Raw genomic sequence first — 24,762 nt, forward strand, 5'->3', positions numbered from 1 at the left:
AGGGTACAACCACAGGGTACAACCATAGGGTACAACCACAGGGTACAACCACAGGGTACAACCACAGGGTACAACCACAGGGTACAACCACAGGGTACAACCACAGGGTACAACCACAGGGTACAACCATAGGGTACAACCACAGGGTACAACCATAGGGTACAACCACAGGGTACAACCATAGGGTACAACCACAGGGTACAACCATAGGGTACAACCATAGGGTACAACCACAGGGTACAACCACAGGGTACAACCACAGGGTACAACCACAGGGTACAACCATAGGGTACAACCACAGGGTACAACCACAGGGTACAACCACAGGGTACAACCACAGGGTACAACCACAGGGTACAACCACAGGGTACAACCACAGGGTACAACCACAGGGTACAACCACAGGGTACAACCACAGGGTACAACCATAGGGTACAACCACAGGGTACAACCATAGGGTACAACCATAGGGTACAACCATAGGGTACAACCACAGGGTACAACCATAGGGTACAACCACAGGGTACAACCACAGGGTACAACCACAGGGTACAACCATAGGGTACAACCATAGGGTACAACCACAGGGTACAACCATAGGGTACAACCATAGGGTACAACCACAGGGTACAACCACAGGGTACAACCATAGGGTACAACCACAGGGTACAACCATAGGGTACAACCATAGGGTACAACCACAGGGTACAACCACAGGGTACAACCATAGGGTACAACCATAGGGTACAACCATAGGGTACAACCACAGGGTACAACCATAGGGTACAACCACAGGGTACAACCACAGGGTACAACCACAGGGTACAACCATAGGGTACAACCACAGGGTACAACCATAGGGTACAACCACAGGGTACAACCACAGGGTACAACCACAGGGTACAACCACAGGGTACAACCACAGGGTACAACCACAGGGTACAACCACAGGGTACAACCATAGGGTACAACCACAGGGTACAACCACAGGGTACAACCACAGGGTACAACCATAGGGTACAACCACAGGGTACAACCACAGGGTACAACCATAGGGTACAACCATAGGGTACAACCACAGGGTACAACCATAGGGTACAACCACAGGGTACAACCACAGGGTACAACCATAGGGTACAACCACAGGGTACAACCACAGGGTACAACCATAGGGTACAACCACAGGGTACAACCACAGGGTACAACCACAGGGTACAACCATAGGGTACAACCACAGGGTACAACCACAGGGTACAACCATAGGGTACAACCATAGGGTACAACCACAGGGTACAACCATAGGGTACAACCACAGGGTACAACCACAGGGTACAACCATAGGGTACAACCACAGGGTACAACCACAGGGTACAACCATAGGGTACAACCACAGGGTACAACCACAGGGTACAACCATAGGGTACAACCACAGGGTACAACCATAGGGTACAACCACAGGGTACAACCACAGGGTACAACCATAGGGTACAACCACAGGGTACAACCATAGGGTACAACCACAGGGTACAACCATAGGGTACAACCACAGGGTACAACCATAGGGTACAACCACAGGGTACAACCATAGGGTACAACCACAGGGTACAACCATAGGGTACAACCACAGGGTACAACCATAGGGTACAACCATAGGGTACAACCATAGGGTACAACCACAGGGTACAACCATAGGGTACAACCACAGGGTACAACCATAGGGTACAACCACAGGGTACAACCATAGGGTACAACCATAGGGTACAACCATAGGGTACAACCACAGGGTACAACCATAGGGTACAACCACAGGGTACAACCATAGGGTACAACCACAGGGTACAACCATAGGGTACAACTATAGGGTACAACCATAGGGTACAACCATAGGGTACAACCATAGGGTACAACCATAGGGTACAACCATAGGGTACAACCACAGGGTACAACCATAGGGTACAACTATAGGATACAATATGATCAATTCTTATAATAATCAGAAGGAAAATTAAGAGGAATCTCTTTTAATTGCAGAAGAATGTAAACAAAGACAATAGATGAAAGAAGCTGTAAGCAGTGGCAATAGATGAAAGAAACTGGTAACTGGAAGTCGAGACAAAGTAGAAGCGTATAGAAGGATCTAATCCCTTATATGTGGTGTGGTATGGTATCCATTATCAACAGATTAGCAGAATCCTAATATCAGATTAGCCCGCAGACTGTGTCTACTGAAGACATGTGTTAGGTAAGTATTGGTTGGGGTGACTCAGGTGTTGGGGTGACTCAGGTGTTGGGGTGACTCAGGTGTTGGAGTGTCAAGAAACACTGATAAATTTGACTCAGTTACTTAAATCTGAACTAATAAGAGCCTGAGGGGAGGGGGGGGGGGGTAATGGTGGTGGTAGTGGCAGTGGTGATGGTGGTAGTGGCAGTGGTGATGGTGGTAGTGGCAGTGGTGATGGTGGTAGTGGCAGTGGTGATGGTGGTAGTGGCAGTGGTGATGGTGGTAGTGGCAGTGGTGATGGTGGTAGTGGCAGTGGTGATGGTGGTAGTGGCAGTGGTGATGGTGGTAGTGGTCAGTTCCCGCGGGAGGACGACATGGTATTGGGCAACATTTCCTTTCACCTGATGCACCTTGATTCCAACCCCCCCCCCCCCCCTCTGGGGAGAGGTCAGTATATTTGACCTAGAAAGGGGGGGGGGAGACCAGGATACAAGTACCAGGACCCGGATTCACGAAGCAGTTACGCAAGCACTTACGAACCTGTACATCTTTTCTCAATCTTTGGCGGCTTTGTTTACAATTATTAAACAGTTAATGAGCTCCGAAGCACCAGGAGGCTGTTTATAACAATAACAGCAGTTGATTGGCAAGTTTTCATGCTTGTAAACTGTTTAATAAATGTAACCAAAGCCGTCAAAGATTGAGGAAAGATGTACACGTTCGTAAGTACTTGCGTAACTGCTTCGTGAATCTGGGCCCAGGAGTGCTGTACCCGGCAATTGGGAAACTGAGACCTCCAACAGAACCGTCGAATTTTGGCACCAAACATTATCGTGGTTTCAGCGAAGATTAATCCTGCTTAACTAACTTATTAAGCGTTTATGGTGTTACCTTGTTACCTTGGAGTTGTTCCGGGGCTTAGCGTCCTCGCGGCCCGGTCGTCGACCAGGCCTTTTTGCTTGATTGGTCAACCAGGCTGTTTGATGCGGCTGTTCGCAGCCTGTCGTATGAATCACAGCGTGGTTATTCCGGTTCTCGGTGACAGGAAGCCTGTTGTTGTTAGATTTATTAAGTTCCTCCCTCTAGGTCAACCCCCTGATCTTCCTCACAATGCTACCCACAACAGCTGCCTAACATGCAAGTACCTATTTTACTAACAGGTGAACAGAGCAATCAGATGAAAGGAAACGTGTCTTAACCGTTTCTGTCCCTCCCGGGAATTGCACCCGGGACCATTGCTCGTGAGCCGAGGACACGCCAGCGACCAAACAGGACATATCATTGTTTACTGCTGACACAATACTTATGACAAGAATCAAAGGTCTCTGAAACGTTTCCAAATGAACTATAAACAGTCTGAACAATTGCAAATGGACTTTAACCCACACAGCTGCAAGTTATAAGGAGAGAAACAGTAGTGAGAGACACCCATTAACACGGTAGAGAGAGTGAGAGGAAGACAACTTTCTATATCAGAAAAGAAGGAAGCCGTGTGGGGTAGACAAGTATGGTCGTGTCCGGATACGCCAGTATGGCCGTGTCCAGATACGCCAGTATGGCCGTGTCCGGATACGCCAGTATGGCTGTGTCTGGATACGCCAGTATGGCTGTGTCTGGATACGCCAGTATGGCTGTGTCCGGATACACCAGTATGGTCGTGTCCGGATAACTTTCACAAACTTGGACAAAGTTGCCATGGGAGCGCCACAGTAACGCCGGGGGAGTCCGGCTCCTCTACATCTCTACAACACAGAACTCTTACCTAAGGAAACACAAAACCAAAGAAGAAGAGAGAAAACATGCATCAGGGAGCCGGTCGGCCGAGCGGACAGCACGCTGGACTTGTGATCCTGTGGCCCTGGGTTCGATTCCAGGCGCCGGCGAGAAACAATGGGCAGAGTTTCTTTCAACCAATGCTCCTGTTACCTAGGAGTAAAATAGGTACCTGGGTGTTAGTCAGCTGTCACGGGCTGCTTCCTGGGGGTGGAGGCCTGGTCGAGGACCGGGCCGCGGGGACACTAAAAAGCCCCGAAATCATCTCAAGATAGACCAGTAAACCTAACCCAAACAAAAACAACTTGTCGACAAGCGCCAGGATAAGTGGACCAAATCACTCGAATTCAATTTACGGAAAAACTACCTTTCTTCCTTGGAAATGACTTGGCTGGAATGATGGACCTGGGATGCCTTGAGGTGCTTCCGGGGCTTAGCGTCCCCGCGGCCCGGTCGTCGACCAGCCCTCAAAATCATCCGGGGATGATCACAGTTGCCCGTCAAGGCACACCCACAGAGCCCTGCCGCATACGGCTTAATCTGGGGTACGTCGGACCCTCCATGGCACCGGTTATCTTCTTGAGGTTATCTTGAGATGATTTCGGGGCTTTTAGTGCCCCCGCGGCCCGGTCCTCGACCAGGCCTCCACCCCCAGGAAGCAGCCCGTGACAGCTGACTAACTCCTAGGTACCTATTTACTGCTAGGTAACAGAGGCATAGGGTGAAAGAAACTCTGCCCATTGTTTCTCGCCGGCGCCTGGGATCGAACCCAGGACCACAGGATCACAAGTCCAGCGTGCTGTCCGCTCGGCCGACCGGTACTGCCATTGGTGGACTCTCCCGGATGGTGCCTGTGGTACGGTGGTATGGTGTGCTGATCCAACTGACTCTGGTGGAACCTGAGCCGCCCTGCGCGTACCTCCAGTCATGCGATAGTTGCGACCTTGCTGTGGCTCTCCTGTGGTTTGTTTTAGATTCAGCTACTCGGAACTAAAGGTTCCATGTAGCACGGTCTATATAATTCAAATGCTCTAGAGTCTATGACTCTAGAGCATTTGAATTTTTAGCTCAACTGCATTTCTTATATATATATATATACTTTTGTTTTCAACATGTAGGGAGTATTAATTGTACAAAGAAAAGCAATACGAAAAGGCAACAAATTTGAAATGTTCTGAAAATCCTTTGATGCATTGTTGTCGAGGTCGAGTTGACTCTCCCTCCTGACCCCAGCGGCTGGCCGCCTGCCCAACCGCTTTTCATAATGTATGCAATTTTTTTCGGCCTAATTTCGTGTCCGTGTATTCATTGAGCGGGACTTTATTAATTGCCTCAGTTACCGCTAATACTCTCTTGACTCATTTTCTGTGTTATTTCCGTTTTCAGTACTGATAAAAAGATGTTTTTATGTAATTGTTACGACAAACGGCCGGCTTTCTGTCCCCGTCGATGCCATTAGAAAGATGATGTGTCTCAGATATTCAACTCATATATATTATATGCAGGTTCGAATCGTAGTTGGGTCATAGAGTTGTTAGTGATATCTAATAATATTAGTAGTGGTTCCGAACATTGGAAACTTATAGTTAGCGTTCTATATTTATATATATATTTCTATATCTATAAATTCTATATAGATATAGAATTTATAGATATAGATTTATAGATTTATTTTCTCAATAAATATATTCTTAAAACTTTATATTATACAATATTTACAGTCAGAATGCCCTGTAATCTTAGCAAGTTTCATATGTTTGTTCATACATAATATTATTAATTAATGTTATCAAAAGGACAAGAAGATTAAATTTATCTCTCGAAATTTATTTTAAAATGTTTTATAATTGTTTAAGTTATTACAAAATATTTATCATTATTTAGAAGTAAAGTAGATTTTTATTTTTATTCACTAGGAACTATTACAGTGTAGCAATTTAAAGTAATACCGTATTAGACAGCGTAAGTTTTATTCCATCTATAAGCGTATTATTACAACGCATATTATTATCGTGATAACGAACTTACATTAAATGAAATTATTATCGCGTGATTTATGATTAAATTCCTAATAAATGTGAAGGCAGGTTATTGGTGTATGCTGGTGTGTTTGATAAGGGAGGTGGGGCCGTTTGGGCAGTGTTGATTCTTCCTGCACGCCTGCCAGCCCCTGACGCAAACGTGTTGTAACCGCCCACACACACACACACACAGCTGTTTACACGCTCGTCTCTGCCTCTACCACCTCTTTTCAGACCCATTTTCTCTCCCTCTCTTTGGCTTTCTATCTAATGTTCGATCTTGCTTTTATTAGTCCTGCCTGCACCCCTGCCAGCCGTGTGAGTAAACATGTTATGGTTCTAACGCCTCTCCTTCGTCGTCTTTTTCTGTCTGTCTGTCTGTCTGTCTGTCTGTCTGTCTGTCTGTCTGTCTGTCTGTCTGTCTGTCTGTCTCTCTCTCTCTCTCTCTCTCTCTCTCTCTCTCTCTCTCTCTCTCTCTCTCTCTCTCTCTCTCTCTCTCTCTCTCTCTCTCTCTCTCTCTCTCTCTCTCTCTCCATTCCTTCTTTCTCCACCCCTATTGTTCACTTACTACAAATTATTCTCTCCATCTTGCTTTTGATTCCTCTCTCCACTTCCATCCTCATTTTTTCCGTTTCTCCATCTCTCTTCTTTCTTCCTTCCTATCTTCCCACCCACTCTCTTTTTCCCTCTCCTTTCTACTGTCTTTCTTTCTGTTGTCCATTCTCTTTGCCACTATCTTGTGCCTCCTAGTCATCACCATTACTTTGTGGGTCCACTATCCATCACCATTAAATTCCTGTGCTTCCTATGCCATCACCATTACCTTCTTGGGCCCTCTATACATCACCATTATATTCTTGTTCCCGCTAGACATTACCATTACTTTCCTGTGCCCTTAACCATTACTATAACCTTCTAGGTCCTAATCAGCACCGCTATTAGATCCATTAATCATTGTCTCTCTTGGTCTCTTAATCATTACCATTACTTTGTTGAGCTTCCTAGTCGTCAGAATTTGTTTCCGAATCTATGGTTCACAATCTTGAGACGCCAATCTTTTCAGAGGTTTTGAAATTTGTCGTTTTAATGAAATTTAATTAAATTTCTTTACTATAGTTTGTCATGGAATACAGCCGAGTTTGACACGTTTTCTTTATATCTTGATCTATTCGAGAACTTTTTTGTTATATATTAAATAATTTTGGTTTATACGCTTTAATTTTATCTGTCCATTTACACGTACTAATATATTTTAATTTCATGCATTTTCAGGTGTCTTTTTATTGCTGTCATCTTGTATATCTTAAGGAAAATAATGATAGATCAAATTATCATAGTTAGTGGTTGTAGTAAGACGTGTGTGACTCGCGTTTTCTTTGGCAGATTTGTTTGTGACCCGCATTTTCTTTGACAGATTTGTTTGTGACCCGCGTTTTCTTTGGCAGATTTGTTTGTGACTCGCGTTTTCTTTGGCAGATTTGTTTGTGACCCGCGTTTTCTTTGACAGATTTGTTTGTTACCCGCGTTTTCTTTGACAAATTTGTTTGTGACCCGCGTTTTCTTTGACAGATTTGTTTGTGACCCGCGTTTTCTTTGACAAATTTGTTTGTGACTCGCGTTTTCTTTGACAGATTTGTTTGTGAGGATGAGCACAACACCGGCGCCCATTGTCCTCGTCCTAGTGTCCGCTCTCCTGGTCACCTGTAACGTCTTCTGGCTGTACTCCTCCACCACACACAGCCACAGAGGTGAGTCTGACTCCACCACACAGCCACAGAGGTGAGTGACTCCACCACACACAGCCACAGAGGTGAGTGACTCCACCACACAGCCACAGAGGTGAGTGACTCCACCACACACAGCCACAGAGGTGAGTGACTCCACCACACAGCCACAGAGGTGAGTGACTCCACCACACAGCCACAGAGGTGAGTGACTCCACCACACACAGCCACAGAGGTGAGTGACTCCACCACACAGCCACAGAGGTGAGTCTGACTCCACCACACAGCCACAGAGGTGAGTGACTCCACTACACAGCCACAGAGGTGAGTGACTCCACCACACAGCCACAGAGGAGAGTGACTCCACCACACAGCCACAGAGGTGAGTGACTCCACCACACACAGCCACAGAGGTGAGTGACTCCACCACACACAGCCACAGAGGTGAGTGACTCCACCACACACAGCCACAGAGGTGAGTGACTCCACTACACAGCCACAGAGGTGAGTGACTCCACCACACAGCCACAGAGGAGAGTGACTCCACCACACAGCCACAGAGGTGAGTGACTCCACCACACAGCCACAGAGGTGAGTCTGACTCCACCACACAGCCACAGAGGTGAGTGACTCCACTACACAGCCACAGAGGTGAGTGACTCCACCACACAGCCACAGAGGTGAGTCTGACTCCACCACACACAGCCACAGAGGTGAGTGACTCCACTACACAGCCACAGAGGTGAGTGACTCCACTACACAGCCACAGAGGTGAGTCTGTATTCAACCCGGCCTCTCGAATAGTACGTCGTATTTTGACGTATATATCCCCCTACGGTAAATAACTGACGTCACTAAAAACTATAGCTGCTCGCAAAATTGACTTGGTGTCCCGTTTTCTGTTCGTGGGTCCTCAGTTAGGTTAGGTATGGGTCAATTTAGTGACGTTGGGAACTCTGAGAGGACCTTGCCTTGAGGTGGTTTCGGGGCTTAGCGTCCCCGCGGCCCGGTCGTCGACCAGATGGTAAGGATTTACTCCTGCAGCCACAGAGGTAAGTCTCTTTCCACACTCCACACATAGCCATACACTGTAGCTTTGATTCCTCTATCACACACGCCAGATACCGGTCTGGTCGCCCTGTACCACACACACACCACAACATAGCAATAGTTAACATATGGTCGTTGTCCCAACACTACCGGAGTCAATAGGGAAAAAATGTATGGTCTATATAGGAGCAGTTTTCAACAAAGCGACAAGGGCACTTAGGATTATATAATTTATAATAGATACCCTTTAAAAATGCAGAGCGGTTCAGGAGTCAGATTCACGAAGCAGTTACGCAAGCACTTACGAGCCTGTACATCTTTTCTCAATCTTTGGCGGCTTTGTTTAGAATTATTAAACAGTTAAAGAACTTCGAAGCACCAGGAGATTGCTTATAACAATAACAACAGTTGATTGGGAAGTTTTCATGCTTGTAAACTGTTAAACAAATGTAAACAAAGCCGTCAAAGATTGAGGAAAGATGTACACGTTCGTAAGTGCTTGCGTAACTGGTTCGTGAATCTGGCCCCAGGACCGTTGTTGAGGCGCCGTTGCCACACCCACACGATGGTGACGGTTGAGAGGCGGGACCAAAGTGCCAGAGCTCAACCCCCGCAAGCACAACTAGGTGAGTACGATGAAGTGTGACCAATGTTGACTTGGAACATCATTCTCGGCCGTAAATACTTCCTCATTAAGATGCAATATTCCCGTACTGTCATAAGCTCTCACTTATTACAGTAATTCCATATAATGACACTGAGCTGTGCAAGCCTCTCGTCCTGCCATGACACTGAGCTGTGCAAGCCTCTCGTCCTGCCATGACACTGAGCTGTGCAAGCCTCTCGTCCTGCCATGACACTGAGCTGTGCAAGCCTCTCGTCCTGCCATGACACTGAGCTGTGCAAGCCTCTCGTCCTGCCATGACACTGAGCTGTGCAAGCCTCTCGTCCTGCCATGACACTGAGCTGTGCAAGCCTCTCGTCCTGCCATGACACTGAGCTGTGCAAGCCTCTCGTCCTGCCATGACACTGAGCTGTGCAAGCCTCTCGTCCTGCCATGACACTGAGCTGTGCAAGCCTCTCGTCCTGCCATGACACTGAGCTGTGCAAGCCTCTCGTCCTGCCATGACACTGAGCTGTGCAAGCCTCTCGTCCTGCCATGACACTGAGCTGTGCAAGCCTCTCGTCCTGCCATGACACTGAGCTGTGCAAGCCTCTCGTCCTGCCATGACACTGAGCTGTGCAAGCCTCTCGTCCTGCCATGACACTGAGCTGTGCAAGCCTCTCGTCCTGCCATGACGCTGAGCTGTGCAAGCCTCTCGTCCTGCCATGACACTGAGCTGTGCAAGCCTCTCGTCCTGCCATGACACTGAGCTGTGCAAGCCTCTCGTCCTGCCATGACACTGAGCTGTGCAAGCCTCTCGTCCTGCCATGACACTGAGCTGTGCAAGCCTCTCGTCCTGCCTTGGCATATATGCACCGATGAAGTTGATATAGCACCAGTGGGGTGGAAGGTGTAAGTACCTAGCGTTGCAGGCCGGGGTTCGATCCCACTATGTTGGAAAATACAGTCTATGTCACACACAGAAATCACACTAACGTGATGCATCAAATGAAGAAATCCAGAAGGGCCGTGACGAGGATTCGAACCTGCGTCCGGGAGCATGTAGGATGAGCAGTGTCTGGGATGCTCCCGGACGCAGGTTCGAATCCTCATCACGGCCCTTGTGGATTTGTACAGACTATGTATTTTCTCGTAGATATGTTACGTTCTTGGTATTTCATTATGTACTTGACGAGTTGGGTAACATAATGTAGGCTGTTTCACATATACATTATATCTATATATAACTGTTATATGTTAGGGTCTATGTATGGAACCAGTCGGCCGAGCGGATAACACGCTGGATTTGTGGTCCCAGGTTCGATCCCGGGCGCCGGCGAGAAACAATGGGCAGAGTTTCTTTCATCCTATGCCCCTGTTACCTAGCAGTAAAATATTTACCTGGGTGTTATTAGTCAGCTGCCACGGGCTGCTTCCTGGGGGTGGAGACCTGGTCGAGGACCGGGCCGCGGGGACACTAAAGCCCCGAAATCATTTCAAGATAACCTCAAGATAACTACCCATATGTTCTGGGGAAAGGTAACGTTGATGAGTAATCCGGATGAATAACACTGATAGCTAACCTAATACTGTCAGATAACGCAGATTGAGCAGCATTGTAAGGTAACACTGATGGGTAAATACTAGTGGGTAGTACTAATAAACAATACTGGTAGGTAATACCCATCGATAAATGGTACTTACGCTGTCTGGTGACTAATGGCATCTGGGGCTAAATTCACGAAAGGACTTACGCAAGCACTTACGAACGTGTACATCTTTCCTCCATCTTTGACGGCTTTGGTTACATTTATTAAACAGTTTACAAGCATGAAAACGTCCCATTTAACTGTTGTTATTGTTATAAACAGCCTCCTGGTGCTTCGGAGCTCATTAACTGTTTAATAATTGTAAACAAAGCCGCCAAAAATTGAGAAAAGATGTACAGGTTCGTAAGTGCTTTCGTGAATCTGGCCCCTGGAATATTCCACAAACATCAACGTTATTTTGTTTTGGTCGGTAATGAGGAGTCAGCTGATATTGAGCGCCTCTTTGCTAGACCTCACTATATGCTCTATATTGTGTATCATTACTGGTCATTATTACTCTCTCTCTCTCTCTCTCTCTCTCTCTCTCTCTCTCTCTCTCTCTCTCTCTCTCTCTCTCTCTCTCTCTCTCTCTCTCTCTCTCTCTCTCTCTCTCTCTCTCTCTCTTCCCCTGATATCATTCATACTCCCCGTCCCATCTCAAATACTTATGCTGACCCCCTTCCAAGTGCTTATAGTTAGTCGTAATGGCTTAGTGCTTTCTACTGATAATTCCTTCCTTCCTTCCTTCCTTCCTTCCTTCCTTCCTTCCTTCCTTCCTTCCTTCCTTCCTTCCTTCCTTCCTTCCTTCCTTCCTTCCTTCCTTCCTTCCTTCCATTCCTTCTCTCTCTCTCTCTCTATCTCTCTGTTATAAAATAAATATTATCGCACTCGCCCATTCAGTAGGACTGTGTGGTCATGACTTCGAGGCATGGGGAAGCAGTAGCAGCAGCAGTAGCAGCAACAACAGCAGCAGCAGCAGCGGCAGCAGTAGCAGCAGCAGCAGCAGCAGTGGCAGCGTCCCCCACCGGAGGGACTACCAGCAGGTGGTGGGGAGCGGGCTGCTGGACGTGCCCTTCCCTATCCCCATCCCTAACGACACTGTCCTCCTGGGCAACGACGCTGAGGGCGAGGAAGGGTGAGTACTGGCCGGAGGATAGGAGTCCTCAGCTAGTCGAGCCTGGCCTCGGGCTGGGCTTGGGGAGTAGAAGAACTCCCAGAACCCCATCAACCAGGTATCAACCAGCTGGGGAGGAATGTGGGATATCTGGGGGGAGGATAGGAGATGGAGAAGCATCAGGTGGGAAGGAATGGGTAACCCCTGAGAAAGGACACGGAGAACGTCCATTGAGAAAGATCGAGTTAGAGGATGATAGAAAATGAGAAATCCAAGAGGAACCGATAAATAGTTTATTTACTTCTCTAGCTATTAAAGAAATCTTTACAGTTTTCTGAGGAATAATTTTAAGATGGTACCAAGAGTGACAGTCATGCGTGAAGGCGAGGTTAGTTTAGTTCATTTATTATGCACCCCATACCTATCCTGTGGGCGGTAGTGGAAAGTCCGTTGACTTGAGAATGGTCCAGGACGGACCGAAACGTCGTCGTCCCTTCACCTTGTAGTGTGTGGTCTGGTCAACATAGGGGAAAGTGTTACAGAGGCACATAATGGGCTGAACCCCACAATTCGCGAGGAATGCAGCAACTAACATCTATGGATCTGTACCCTGGAGATTGAGAATCAAATCTTGAGATAACGGTGATGTAAAGGAAGAGAAGAGAGAAGTGGGAGTGGGATGAGAAAAACATGAACTGGAAAGTTGACGTGATTTTGTTTTGGTTTTGAGGCTAGAAACGCTGGAGAGTCAGTCTGGAAGGGTTCTAGGGCAGATCTGTATGTGTCAAGGAGTGGACGTGGAATGGTTATGGAGTCTGTTGTTGCTGTTTAAGATTCAGCTACTCGGAACAAAAAGTTCCAAGTAGCACGGGCTATGGTGGACTTACCTGGCACAGGAGCGGGGCAAGTAGCACGGGCTATGGTGGACTTACCTGGCACAGGAGCGGGGCAAGTAGCACGGGCTATGGTGGACTTACCTGGCACAGGAGCGGGGCAAGTAGCACGGGCTATGGTGGACTTACCTGGCACAGGAGCGGGGCAAGTAGCACGGGCTATGGTGGACTTACCTGGCACAGGAGCGGGGCAAGTAGCACGGGCTATGGTGGACTTACCTGGCACAGGAGCGGGGCAAGTAGCACGGGCTATGGTGGACTTACCTGGCACGGGAGCGGGGCAAGTAGCACGGGCTATGATGAGCCCGTAATGGACTTACTTGGCACAGGAGCGTTGCTGTAACTTGTATAGAGTCTGTTGGGAAGTTTTTGAAGTAGAGCAGAAAGGTTTGTGTAATATTCGTCGCATGACTGAAAGTAAACTGCGCTTGGAATGCATGTTTATTGGTTGTGGAATCGAGTCTTTGACCGAATAGAATGGAAACTCTGTCAAAGTTGTAGGGTGTAGAATGCTTATTATATGAGTGGAATAGACCTTAGTGGTTGGTGACAGATGTGGAACAGTGGATTTGATTCAAAGATGTGGAACAGTGAATTTGTGTCGAAGATGTGGAACAGTGGATTTGATTCAAAGATGTGGAACAGTGAATTTGTGTCGAAGATGTGGAACAGTGGATTTGTGTCGAAGATGTGGAACAGTGAATTTATATTGAAGATGTGGAACAGTGGATTTGATTCAAAGATGTGGAACAGTGAATTTGTGTCGAAGATGTGGAACAGTGAATTTATATTGAAGATGTGGAACAGTGGATTTGATTCAAAGATGTGGAACAGTGAATTTGTGTCGAAGATGTAGAACAGTGGATTTGTGTCGAAGATGTGGAACAGTGAATTTATATTGAAGATGTGGAACAGTGGATTTGATTCAAAGATGTGGAACAGTGAATTTGTGTCGAAGATGTGGAACAGTGAATTTATATTGAAGATGTGGAACAGTGGATTTGATTCAAAGATGTGGAACAGTGAATTTGTGTCGAAGATGTGGAACAGTGAATTTATATTGAAGATGTGGAACAGTGGATTTGATTCAAAGATGTGGAACAGTGAATTTGTGTCGAAGATGTAGAACAGTGGATTTGTGTTGAAGATGTGGAACAGTGAATTTATATTGAAGATGTGGAACAGTGGATTTGATTCAAAGATGTGGAACAGTGAATTTGTGTCGAAGATGTGGAACAGTGGATTTGTGTCGAAGATGTGGAACAGTGAATTTATATTGAAGATGTGGAACAGTGGATTTGATTCAAAGATGTGGAACAGTGAATTTGTGTCGAAGATGTAGAACAGTGGATTTGTGTTGAAGATGTGGAACAGTGAATTTATATTGAAGATGTGGAACAGTGGATTTGATTCAAAGATGTGGAACAGTGAATTTGTGTCGAAGATGTGGAACAGTGAATTTGTGTCGAAGATGTGGAACAGTGAATTTATATTGAAGATGTGGAACAGTGAATTTGTGTCGAAGATGTGGAACAGTGAATTTATATTGAAGATGTGGAACAGTGAATTTGAATCAAAGATGTGGAACAGTGAATTTATATTGAAGATGTGGAACAGTGAATTTGAATCAAAGATGTGGAACAGTGAATTTATATTGAAGATGTGGAACAGTGAATTTGTGTCGAAGATGTGGAACAGTGAATTTGTGTCGAAGATGTGGAACAGTGAATTTGTGTCGAAGATGTGGAACAGTGAATTTGTGTCGAAGATGTGGAACAGTGGATCTGAGTCGAAAATGTGGAACAGTGGATTTATGCTGATGTGGAACAAGGCATGTAGATGGTGAATGAGTAACAGAAAATATTGTTGCAATCAAAAATTTTCAAATATTTCAATTAACATAATCATATCAAATAAATATTGTGATAGTTACAAGATAAATTATGTTAACAAATTTATTATAGTAAAGTTTAGTTAATGAATGCTGTTTAATTAATTTTAATTACAAAACTCATTGTCAACAAAGAAGGGCTTTTGTTGTTGATTTAGTGGGAGGACAATCCCATGGAAGGGGTTAGAGTATGTTTTGTATGGATGTGTGTGTTTTTAAATGTGTATAACCATCATGTGTATAGTCATCATGTGTATAGATAGCCATCATGTGCATTGTTATCATGTGTATCATGTAATTACCTAAGTGTAATTACAGGATGAAAGCTATGCTCATGATGTCCCATCTTCCCAGTATTCCTAGTCATATATAACATGACATGTGTATAGTTATCATATGCATAGCCATCATGAGTATAGTTATCATGTGTATAGCATCATGTATATAGTTACAATGTGTATAGCCATCATATGTATATATATATAGTTATCACTTCTCCCCTTCTCTCCCAATAGCAATACCCGCTACCTGACAATCGGCATATCATCAGTGTGGCGCAAGGATGACTACCTGACCCGCACCATCGACTCCATACTGAGGGAGACAACAGAGCATGAGCGGAATGACATCCTTATATTTCTCCTCCTTGCTGATGCAGACTCAAACCTCAGGTATATCATGCTACACTGTCCTAAATGATCATTTTGTTACTTGTTACAGGTAAGGAATTGTAAGTTAAGATTGTTGATGATCATTTGTTAATCATTGTTTCCATCTGCATTTATGATCTTGCAGGAATTCTAGGTCTTCATATGCTCTAAGATCTTGGAAGTGGATATTTCCTTCACTTACATTATTCTTTCTTATATTTAAATTCTTAGGCCCTACCTAATTTTTACATCTTAAGAATTTCTGTAAAGGTTCACCATTTAATTCTGATTTTTTTTTAAGTTTACATCTGTTATATCAAATTATTTCTTTATCTTGTAACATTCGAAGAGAGGTCATGAGATTGACTCTGTCTGGGGTTAGTGTGAGGTTAACATCCCTCTTGAGTCCATGAAGGGTGGATGTGGGCTGATGTTGTCGACAGAAGGAAATATGGTGTCACTGATCTATTGTAATGCTCTGAGACCTTCCTTTCCTTAATAATAGTGAATTCAGAGGCCAGTAACTTGTCAAACTTTTATGGCTGTGTGAAAAGATGCATTCCAGCATCTGTAGTGGGAATAGAATAGGCCTGATCTTCCTGTGGCCCTCCTGACTGACAGGTGACAAATTACCTAGATGGGCTCTGGGCACCTACTATTCAATGAGAGGAAAAGAGGGGGGTTCCCTTCTTACAGAACACCCAATCATAGTAAGACCACCCCAATGTGTCAGAGCATTTGTCCCCAGTGGTAGGCCTAGTTTTGTTCCCGTCTTGCAATCGGTTCCCCAGTGGTGCTGGGGGGAGGGGGGTCAAGGAACATTAGGCAAAGGATAGAGTGAGTAGTCAGTGTGCATTTAGGGCCCAAATCAAAAGTAATGTTTTCCATTTTCAGGAGGAAACAGGGCTACCAACAGACCCTGGGAATACTACAGTTTCATGCAAAGTAATTACTATATATGTGTTCATAACATCATCTTCCTGAGAGTAGGTGCAGTTTGCATGAAGGGTTTACCCTCCCGATGACTGCACCAGGACAGATGTTGGGAGACTCAATGACATTGAGGAAGATAAGAATGTCAAAAGTGCTAGTTGCGTTGTGCTGTAGATAGAGGAGCGGCGACTAAAACAGAGGTGGATGGTAGAGGGAGACTTGCCGCACCGTAGGGCGGGATGTCAGGTTCATGGCGTCAGCGGATCCATGGCGTCAGCGGATCCATGGCGTAACGTGCGCAATCCGGGAACTTGTGTATCACAAAGTGCAAGCAGTACGCTTCCCAAATCATCAATGTGTCAAAGGACACCCGGCCACCAGGCGGCGCCTTTGGCTGAGACTTCCTATACTGCACCCCATAAACAAACTCCTTCACCTGCGGCACCCAGATAGTGGAAGAGCACCATGGAATTGGAAGCACCCGGCCATCCTGTTATGGGCCCAACACCAGACCCTCACAGGTCACGACCCTGGCAGCAGGGACAAGGCTCCCCGCAGACCGGGGCAGCGAAGGAGGAGGAATCACAGGGGACACAGGCGCGGCATCGACCCCACCACTGGGCACAGGAGCTGAGGCCCCCCGGCGCACATCTTTCCTCAGCACCACGACGAGGTCTCGATCATCAGAGGCAACTTCCCACTGCTGGGATCCAACAGCAGGAGGTACAGGGCAAGGGGGCACAGGAAGCAAGTTGGAGCCCTTCACAGCCCCGTCATCTACAGCGGGGGACGCCGGAGCACTATACTCCCCCACCTCCTCCCAAGGCACACCACGAAGGGGGGAGACACTCCGAGACCGCCGCGAATGCTTCAAGATAGGCCGCACCACACCACTCCCACCAGGCCCTACCACAGGCATGGCCACCATCCTCACATCCACACAGTCCACACCCACATTGTTCGAAGAGTCCACAGAGGCCACATCGCTCGCACTGTCCACATCATCCAGGGAAACAGCCTCAGAATACCGGTGCACACGCTTTTGCAAAGGAATGAAAGCATCAGAACTACAGTCGCCGACACACACAGGCACGGCAGGCACCTCCCCCCCCCCACCAAAGCACCCCTAAGCACCCCCGCTCCAAAACAGCAGAACCCGCGTCCCCGGGAGCCGGGACCACATCCACAATGGGGGCAGGACATGTACCTCCACTGGGACGTCCTTCACTACACGCAGCGCAGGCGACGGCCCGACACCCACACACACCGGCTCAACAACCCCAGGGGGCCACAACAGTTACCAGATGTGTCGCACAGGCCGTAGAACTCGCCTCAACAGGTGGAGCAGCAGACAGTTAATCAAGTTCCTCAGGCACAGTACCCGCTTCGTCCTCAGTACTGTACTGTCTGAACGCAACAGGGGAGGAAAATCCTCCGCACGAAAAATATGCACCCTACCAGTTGCTCACACGTCGCACGCTGCAGCCAGGATGACCCTTGTGACCACACCTATAACAGGTGCGCAGTTGCGCCCGATACAGGCAGCGGAGCGTGTAACCCAACACGGACATCGACGATGGGACACTACACTTCAGCAACATTGTCAGGGTGCGGGAGCTGTCAAGCATCCCAGCACAGTGCCCGCCAAGGACCTTGTTCCACCGAACACGTAACACAGTCCCAAACCGTTCAAAACAGGAGGTTAAAAGTTAGTCCTGAAATTCGAAGGGGGCACCATGCACTGCCACATACGTCAAGGCGACACTAAGATTCCCCACTTTAACAGAACCAGCGGGAACCAGGGAGAGGGTAAACACGCCCCTCACACCGCTCCAGAAACGCCTGAAAGGCAGCATGGAGGTGGAATTTGACTACAGCATGGTTGCCCCGAAGCAGCTGGATGCCCACTAAGTCTGACAGCTGCACATGAAGACGTCCACTAGAGTGACACCAACCAACTGACGGTCCACCGGCACCATAAATGCCAGACCAGCCGACAATGTCCTCTTCACTGGAGGTCGAGAAGTCCCCATGGTTAATCCAAACGTCACACCCTGTCAGGGGCAAACCACCACCACCTGTTCATAACATCTTCAATATTATCATCTTCATTGCCTGTAAGACTTTTTCTAGCTAAGATATAATTTGCATAAATAAACTTACTATTAATTAAAATCTTTGATTACCAGTAGACCCCCTCCCCCCCTGTCATGTGATGGCCCAGTCAGCTATAGGCCTTAAACCTCTTTTATTATTATTAATGACTCCAAGGAATATTTCATTAACCCCTACTTGTATTAATGATTAATTGTGGATCAGTTTACATCGGCTATCACTAGAGTTTACATACAAAATTCAGGAATCTGTACACCAGTTGACAGTTGAGAAATGGGATCAAAGAGTTGAAGCTCAACCCCCTGCAAGAATATATCTAAGTGAGTACAACTAGGTGAATACAAAGATAATCAACATCAAGTCAGTTCCAGCTAGTCGTTGGCTTTACTCTGAGACAAAGACAAGTAATTATCAATAGATATTAGAGTAATTATCATAATAATTAAAATTAATTTATCTTAATTAGAGTTCATTACGGAGGTGGTGGCAACAAAAGTAATTAAATTTAATGACAAGCAGCACTTAGTTTTCCCAACGTTACAAATGGTAAGTTGTTCCAAGCCTTATATATTGGTAGCAGTGGTGGTGCTATGGTGTTACTGTTTATACATCAGGTGTTATATCTGGTAGTGGCTACAGTATTATATTCACTCACTATCTCTCTCTCTCTCTCTCTCTCTCTCTCTCTCTCTCTCTCACTCTCACTCTCACTCTCTCTCTTCCAATAAGAATTAATTTTCATTTCCTCTTCCTGTAGGTCCCAGCGCGCCTTGACGTTGGGTGTCCGTTACAGCCATGAGATCCAGACTGGCCTCCTGAGGGTGTTGCAGCCACCACCCATCCTCTACCCTAGCATTGACTTCACTGCCATCAGGAGAACATATAATGATTCTGTGGCCAGGGTACAGTGGCGAACTAAACAGGTAAGCAGAGATAGGTGTGTGTGTGTGTGTGTGTGTGTACTTATTTTGTTACATTGTTGTGGAAGGCAGCAGGAGAGGATAGGTTAAATTGAATATCTGCTCTCCATCCTATATTTCCTATAATATCTTCTATTTATTCCAGATAATCTCACCCTACCAAAGTGAAAAAAAGATCAATAATAGTGAATGTAACTCGAGAATTAAAATTGTCACAGTGAGAAAATATGATGGTCACATGATGGGCTATGCTGGTTCAACCCCATATACGGCCATCATATTTTTTCATAGATTCATCACATTCTTGTGATCTAATTGTACTTTATCAGAGTGTTCCTAGCATTAACATGCACCCATCATTATCACATACTTTCTCCTTCAGGTGCTAGACTTTGCATTTCTCTTCTGGTATGTGTGGATGCATCACCCCTCCACCTATTACTTGGTACTAGAGGATGATGTGCTCAGTGCCAAGCACTTTGTTACTGCCATCAAGGACTTCGTCACACTCCACAGAAACCATCATTGGATATCTTTGCAGGTAGGTATCCTTCCATCGAATAGTCCCATTATAGAATCTGTGCTATTTAGCATCAGTTCAGATATAGTAGTTAATATTCACAGCTACAGTGTGTCTTTGCAGCTAAAACCTAAGATTACCTTGTGATAAGGTCAGAGTGAAAAAAACATGCCTACATACTCAGCAAATTCCAGTGTGGAAATAACTTTACCCTCCACAGAACAAGTATATAGTTCATTATGGAAGCTCTGAAAGTAAGTGCTAAGGGGATACAAAGGTTTGACCAACAGTTATGGTAAAATTATTGTGTAACTTTTCTTGTTATGTTCATTTTGGTGACAATAAACACAATATAGTAATTAGGTATAGTAATTACCAGGTATGCACCTTTGCGTACCTGGTATCTTAATCACTAGACCACACGACTGTACAAAAATCTTGGTAGTTGTGAGACTATTTATCCAAGATCTGACAGCTCTTGGTGGTCAACTTGGGCATAGATATTTCATCAAAATATGAACCAATAGATCTTAACCAATGGACTACAATATACTTAAGAGTTCCACAACTTAGTCTGCCAAAGATTTTCTCATAGATATACTGTATCACTTTATTGTGATTTCATTGTGTATACCCTCTATACTTTTAATATTTTGATGTTAAAAAGCAAAATAAGATCTAATTTACACTGTTAACTGAAAATTAAAGCAAAATTTTATTTTTTCAGTTGGCTGGATTTTTGGGGATTGGTCAGCTGGTCCGCTGCAGTGATCTCGATCGTTTAGTATCCTTCTTGCTGCTTTTTTACCGAGAACATCCCGTAGATGTCCTCATTAACCAGTGGATCAATCTCATGGCCCCTGAAAAGCCACCAAAGGACCGACCCACTAGAAGGGTTCCTGGGCTTTTCCAGCACATTGGAGTTCACTCCACCTTGGCTAATAAGACCCAGTCACTCAAGGATAATACATTCAGGTAAACTTCAGTTCAGACTGTTGATACATGCTCCTTTTTTACTATTCCATTTACTTAGGCTGAGACTTGTGCTAGCATCATTTACATTGTACCGGATTATATATATCCTATCTTATAAAAGAGTTCAAACACACATGTTGATGTTTGGGGCTCACCTTGTCAAAAGTTATCTTGCCGTCCTCCAATGATGTACAGAAAGCAAGAGAGTACAAACATTCCTGTACCATGAGGTGCATATCAATACAAAGGCCTGGTGCAAACCAGAAATTTATTTGAAAAATGTTTTTTTTACACTTCATCTCTGAAGCCATAACAGGAGATAATGTATATAAAACACATGATTTGCATCTGACATTGTGGAATAAATTTGTGGTTCAACCTGCCTTCTTCAGGAAATATAACACAGAAATGTCTGCACTCTTTCCTACTAGATATGTATCTAGTAGATTTTATAGATTTCTACTACTAAATTTCCTAAAGTACTGTATGTATGTACTTTTACTTAAATAAAGAATTATTATTATTATAAATAGCACTAGAAAGAGTTGATGCATGAATTGTATTATCTTAACACTTTGACGTTGTGATGACATTCGCGCAGTCATCAAAAGAACACACACAGTTTGGGGCATGACATTAATGCCGTCATCAATTAATTTTTGCGTATTATTATTATTAAATATAAACATTGTGAGTGAAGGAGTTTAGCATTGGGTTGTGTGCCCATGGGCAACGTCCGGCCTACCTTGCAGTGCGATGCAGGTGGCCCGCCGGGCCAGGCAAAATGTTAAGAAGTGAGAAATGGTGGCAGATGAAGGATGTTGTTGACTTTAGCAGCCACCTAACATTTCCACACTCATGGTTACTCCATTAAATATATCCATAGAATTTATCCATACATACTACAGTATTTTCTCAAATAAAATATAACAAATAAACAATACACAGTTTATTTATGACAGGAGCTATCTTACATTCTTGTTAAGCCACTAACACACAGTGTTTTGGACAGGTCCTTAATCTTAATTTTCCTTTGAATATAATCCGCCAAATCGCTTAACAACAGGGTACCCGTTCACTGGTGGGTGAACAGAGGCATACAATTAGGGATTGGCGACTAGTCAATCCTCCCCAGCCAGGGTATGAACCCAGACTGAATCACTCGCAAAGCGAGGGGCGAGTGTCTTACCACTGCAGTGCTGGGATTGTCAATAACAGAAAATTTTCATCATTTGATAAAGGTGGTATTGGTAACTGAGAGTTTACATGACAACATTTACTGGCAAGTTCTTCCCCTTATAACCTCACCTGGCGTCATACATGTCATCGTTGTTGTTCTCAAAGTATGATACTGGATCTAGTCAGCTTTTGTGTTGTTAGCATACATAATTGCAAGACATTTTTAAATTGTGCCAATAATCTTGGATGGCTGCCCCAGATGCGAAATTATTACATTTTTTATATTTACCCAGAAATACAAATTTGTATTATACTTAATACAGGTTAATATATATGATTAAAAAATCAAAACATTCTATATATTATTTATAATTTGGTGCTAAAAAGTAATTATATAGTCAACATGTAACAAAATACTGTACTTGTAGTAAGGCTAAATCACCATTTTTAACTGCACACTCTAGATTTTTTAAGTGAGGTTCTTGAACCATTGGTAGTGTTGCCAGTGCTTGAAACCTCAGGAGGGAAGTGCTGCTCACTAAAAGTTGATTTAATAGTCAAATTCAAAATTGAAATTCAAAACAAATTAAGAACAAGTTGTTCTGAAGTAGTGTGAAATTAGAATTCATCAACGACATCAAGTCAGATCTGGCATGTTAATTTTGTTTTCATTTTTCCCCAACGGGCGAGTTTATTGGGCAGAGCCACTCATCTTGCGAGTGAACAAACTGTCATAGCATCCTATACAACACCCCTCATAGGAAGAAATCTCACAGAGTTGTTCATGTTACTTGTACCCAGACACAATTGGAACTTAATTGTCTTAAATGATTGGTTAGCTGTTACTTCTAGGTCCACTTCTTAGCATGATGCAAGGTTGTTCTGTCAATATGATAATTAGTATATGAGTGAAATATAGTTTATTGCTGTAATGCATTCTTTCCTTACATTTATTAATTTGTTATCATCCTCATTACCTTGCAGTTTGGTAAAGCGTCGTTTCTCCCACGTCAATCCAACGGCTGACGTAGTGACAACCATCCGACAGTATAAAGCCTACTTGGCAGAGCATGCCTACTCCTCAGCCCCGGGTATGTTTTGGGGCATTCCTAAACCAGGAGACACCTTTGACATCCTTTTTCCAGAACCGCTGAAAATATCCAGGGTGGTAATTCTTACTGGAGCAGCAATCAATAAGAAGGTATGTACTGGGTACTAACATGAGTAGAAGACAAATAGACAAATATTATTATTATTAGACTGGCAGTGTTGAGGAGAAATATATGGGAAAATTTGCATGCAAGGAAAGGAGAAAGGAGGTCACATTATCTGAAAAGTCTGTAGTTTAAATTATTTTCTTGGCAAGTGAGACTGTGTTATTCGTAAAGAAGTGAATATAAAATGAGATATATTATGTGAGCAATACAATTAATTGTGCAGTTAACATATACAAAGATTATATATGGTCCAGTAATATTGGCACATTTAACTGGATAAAAGTTAAAGTGGTAAATAATATATATGATTAAAAAATATATGATTAAAATATTTTAGCCTGAGATAGAGACCAGTTCTAAAATGAACCACCAACTTCAGTCTCCAGACTCCAAACCAGGTACAAGTATCTTTGAATCAATTGAAAATACTGTACCATGGAGGCATGCCAAACACACTATGCATCCTTGAATATTAACATTAAACTTAACAGTTCCCTAGAAAATGAGTATAGATATTAAATTTTGGAATTTCTTGATGCATTAGAAGAAATTAAAAGAAAGATATCAAACAGTATGAAAACTAAAGAGGACTGACACCCTGCTACTATGTCCATAATATCAACTCTTAATGCTCGGCAGTTTCCAAAAAATGAATAGCCAAACATGGGATACCTGTCAACAGTCTCCTACACCCCCTGAGTAGTAGTCTCCAAACCAATGTGGATGAGTGGCTTATTATTCCAGGAGTGTTATCTAATACCTTGCAGTCCCCATGGTGTAGTTGGCAAGACACTTGCCTGGCGTTTCTTGAGCGCTTTGTCCTGGGTTTGTATCCTGGCCGGGGAGAATTTACTGGGCATCAATTCATAACTGTGGTCTCTGTTTACACAACAGTAAAATGGATACCTGGTTGTTAAATGATTTGGTGAGATCATATTCCAAGGAACATAGGATTAAGGACCTGCCCAAAATGCTATGCGTGCTAGTGGCTGCACAAGAATGTGGTGGCTGTACAAGATTGTATATATGGAAAAATAAAATAAAAAATAGTATGAAAACCCTGGATTTATCTGGATTTACCTGAGGGCCACCATCTCTAGTTGCCTTAACAAGGACAGAATGTGAAAATATATAACCACAATAGAAAATTAAACAAGAAATGACTTGAGCGCTTACGTGTTAATCAACACATCTTGAAAAATATAATTAATGAAATACAACACTTGAATATATAGGCAGGAATCTGATGTGCGAGGTGAAAAACAATGTCTTTGTAATATTGGTTCATGAACATAACAAGAGGAAACTGCAGAAGGCCTAATGACCAATACATGTGAGTTTTTGGAAGCACAATCCTTAATGATTAATACATA

The 24,762-nt window shown here is 44.4% G+C and overlaps 1 protein-coding gene across 2 annotated transcripts in view; it reads left to right on the forward strand.

Moving 5' to 3' along the window:
- LOC123768461 (alpha-1,6-mannosyl-glycoprotein 4-beta-N-acetylglucosaminyltransferase) overlaps positions 1-24,762 on the forward strand; it is a 63,940-nt gene that overhangs the window by 33,261 nt on the left and 5,917 nt on the right. The window contains exons 2-8 of one of the 2 annotated variants that reach the window (XM_069336221.1): positions 7,647-7,763; positions 11,886-12,117; positions 15,396-15,551; positions 19,336-19,501; positions 19,881-20,039; positions 20,746-20,993; positions 23,157-23,373. In XM_069336221.1, the coding sequence (XP_069192322.1) occupies positions 7,661-7,763; positions 11,886-12,117; positions 15,396-15,551; positions 19,336-19,501; positions 19,881-20,039; positions 20,746-20,993; positions 23,157-23,373 (1,281 nt within the window). In that variant the 5' untranslated portion in view covers positions 7,647-7,660. Of the gene's footprint in view, positions 1-7,646; positions 7,764-11,882; positions 12,118-15,395; positions 15,552-19,335; positions 19,502-19,880; positions 20,040-20,745; positions 20,994-23,156; positions 23,374-24,762 lie in introns of both variants that reach the window. The other variant, XM_069336220.1, reaches the window with a different exon arrangement.

Source organism: Procambarus clarkii, chromosome 35 (genome assembly GCF_040958095.1).
Source record: "Procambarus clarkii isolate CNS0578487 chromosome 35, FALCON_Pclarkii_2.0, whole genome shotgun sequence".
NCBI lineage: Eukaryota > Metazoa > Arthropoda > Malacostraca > Decapoda > Cambaridae > Procambarus > Procambarus clarkii.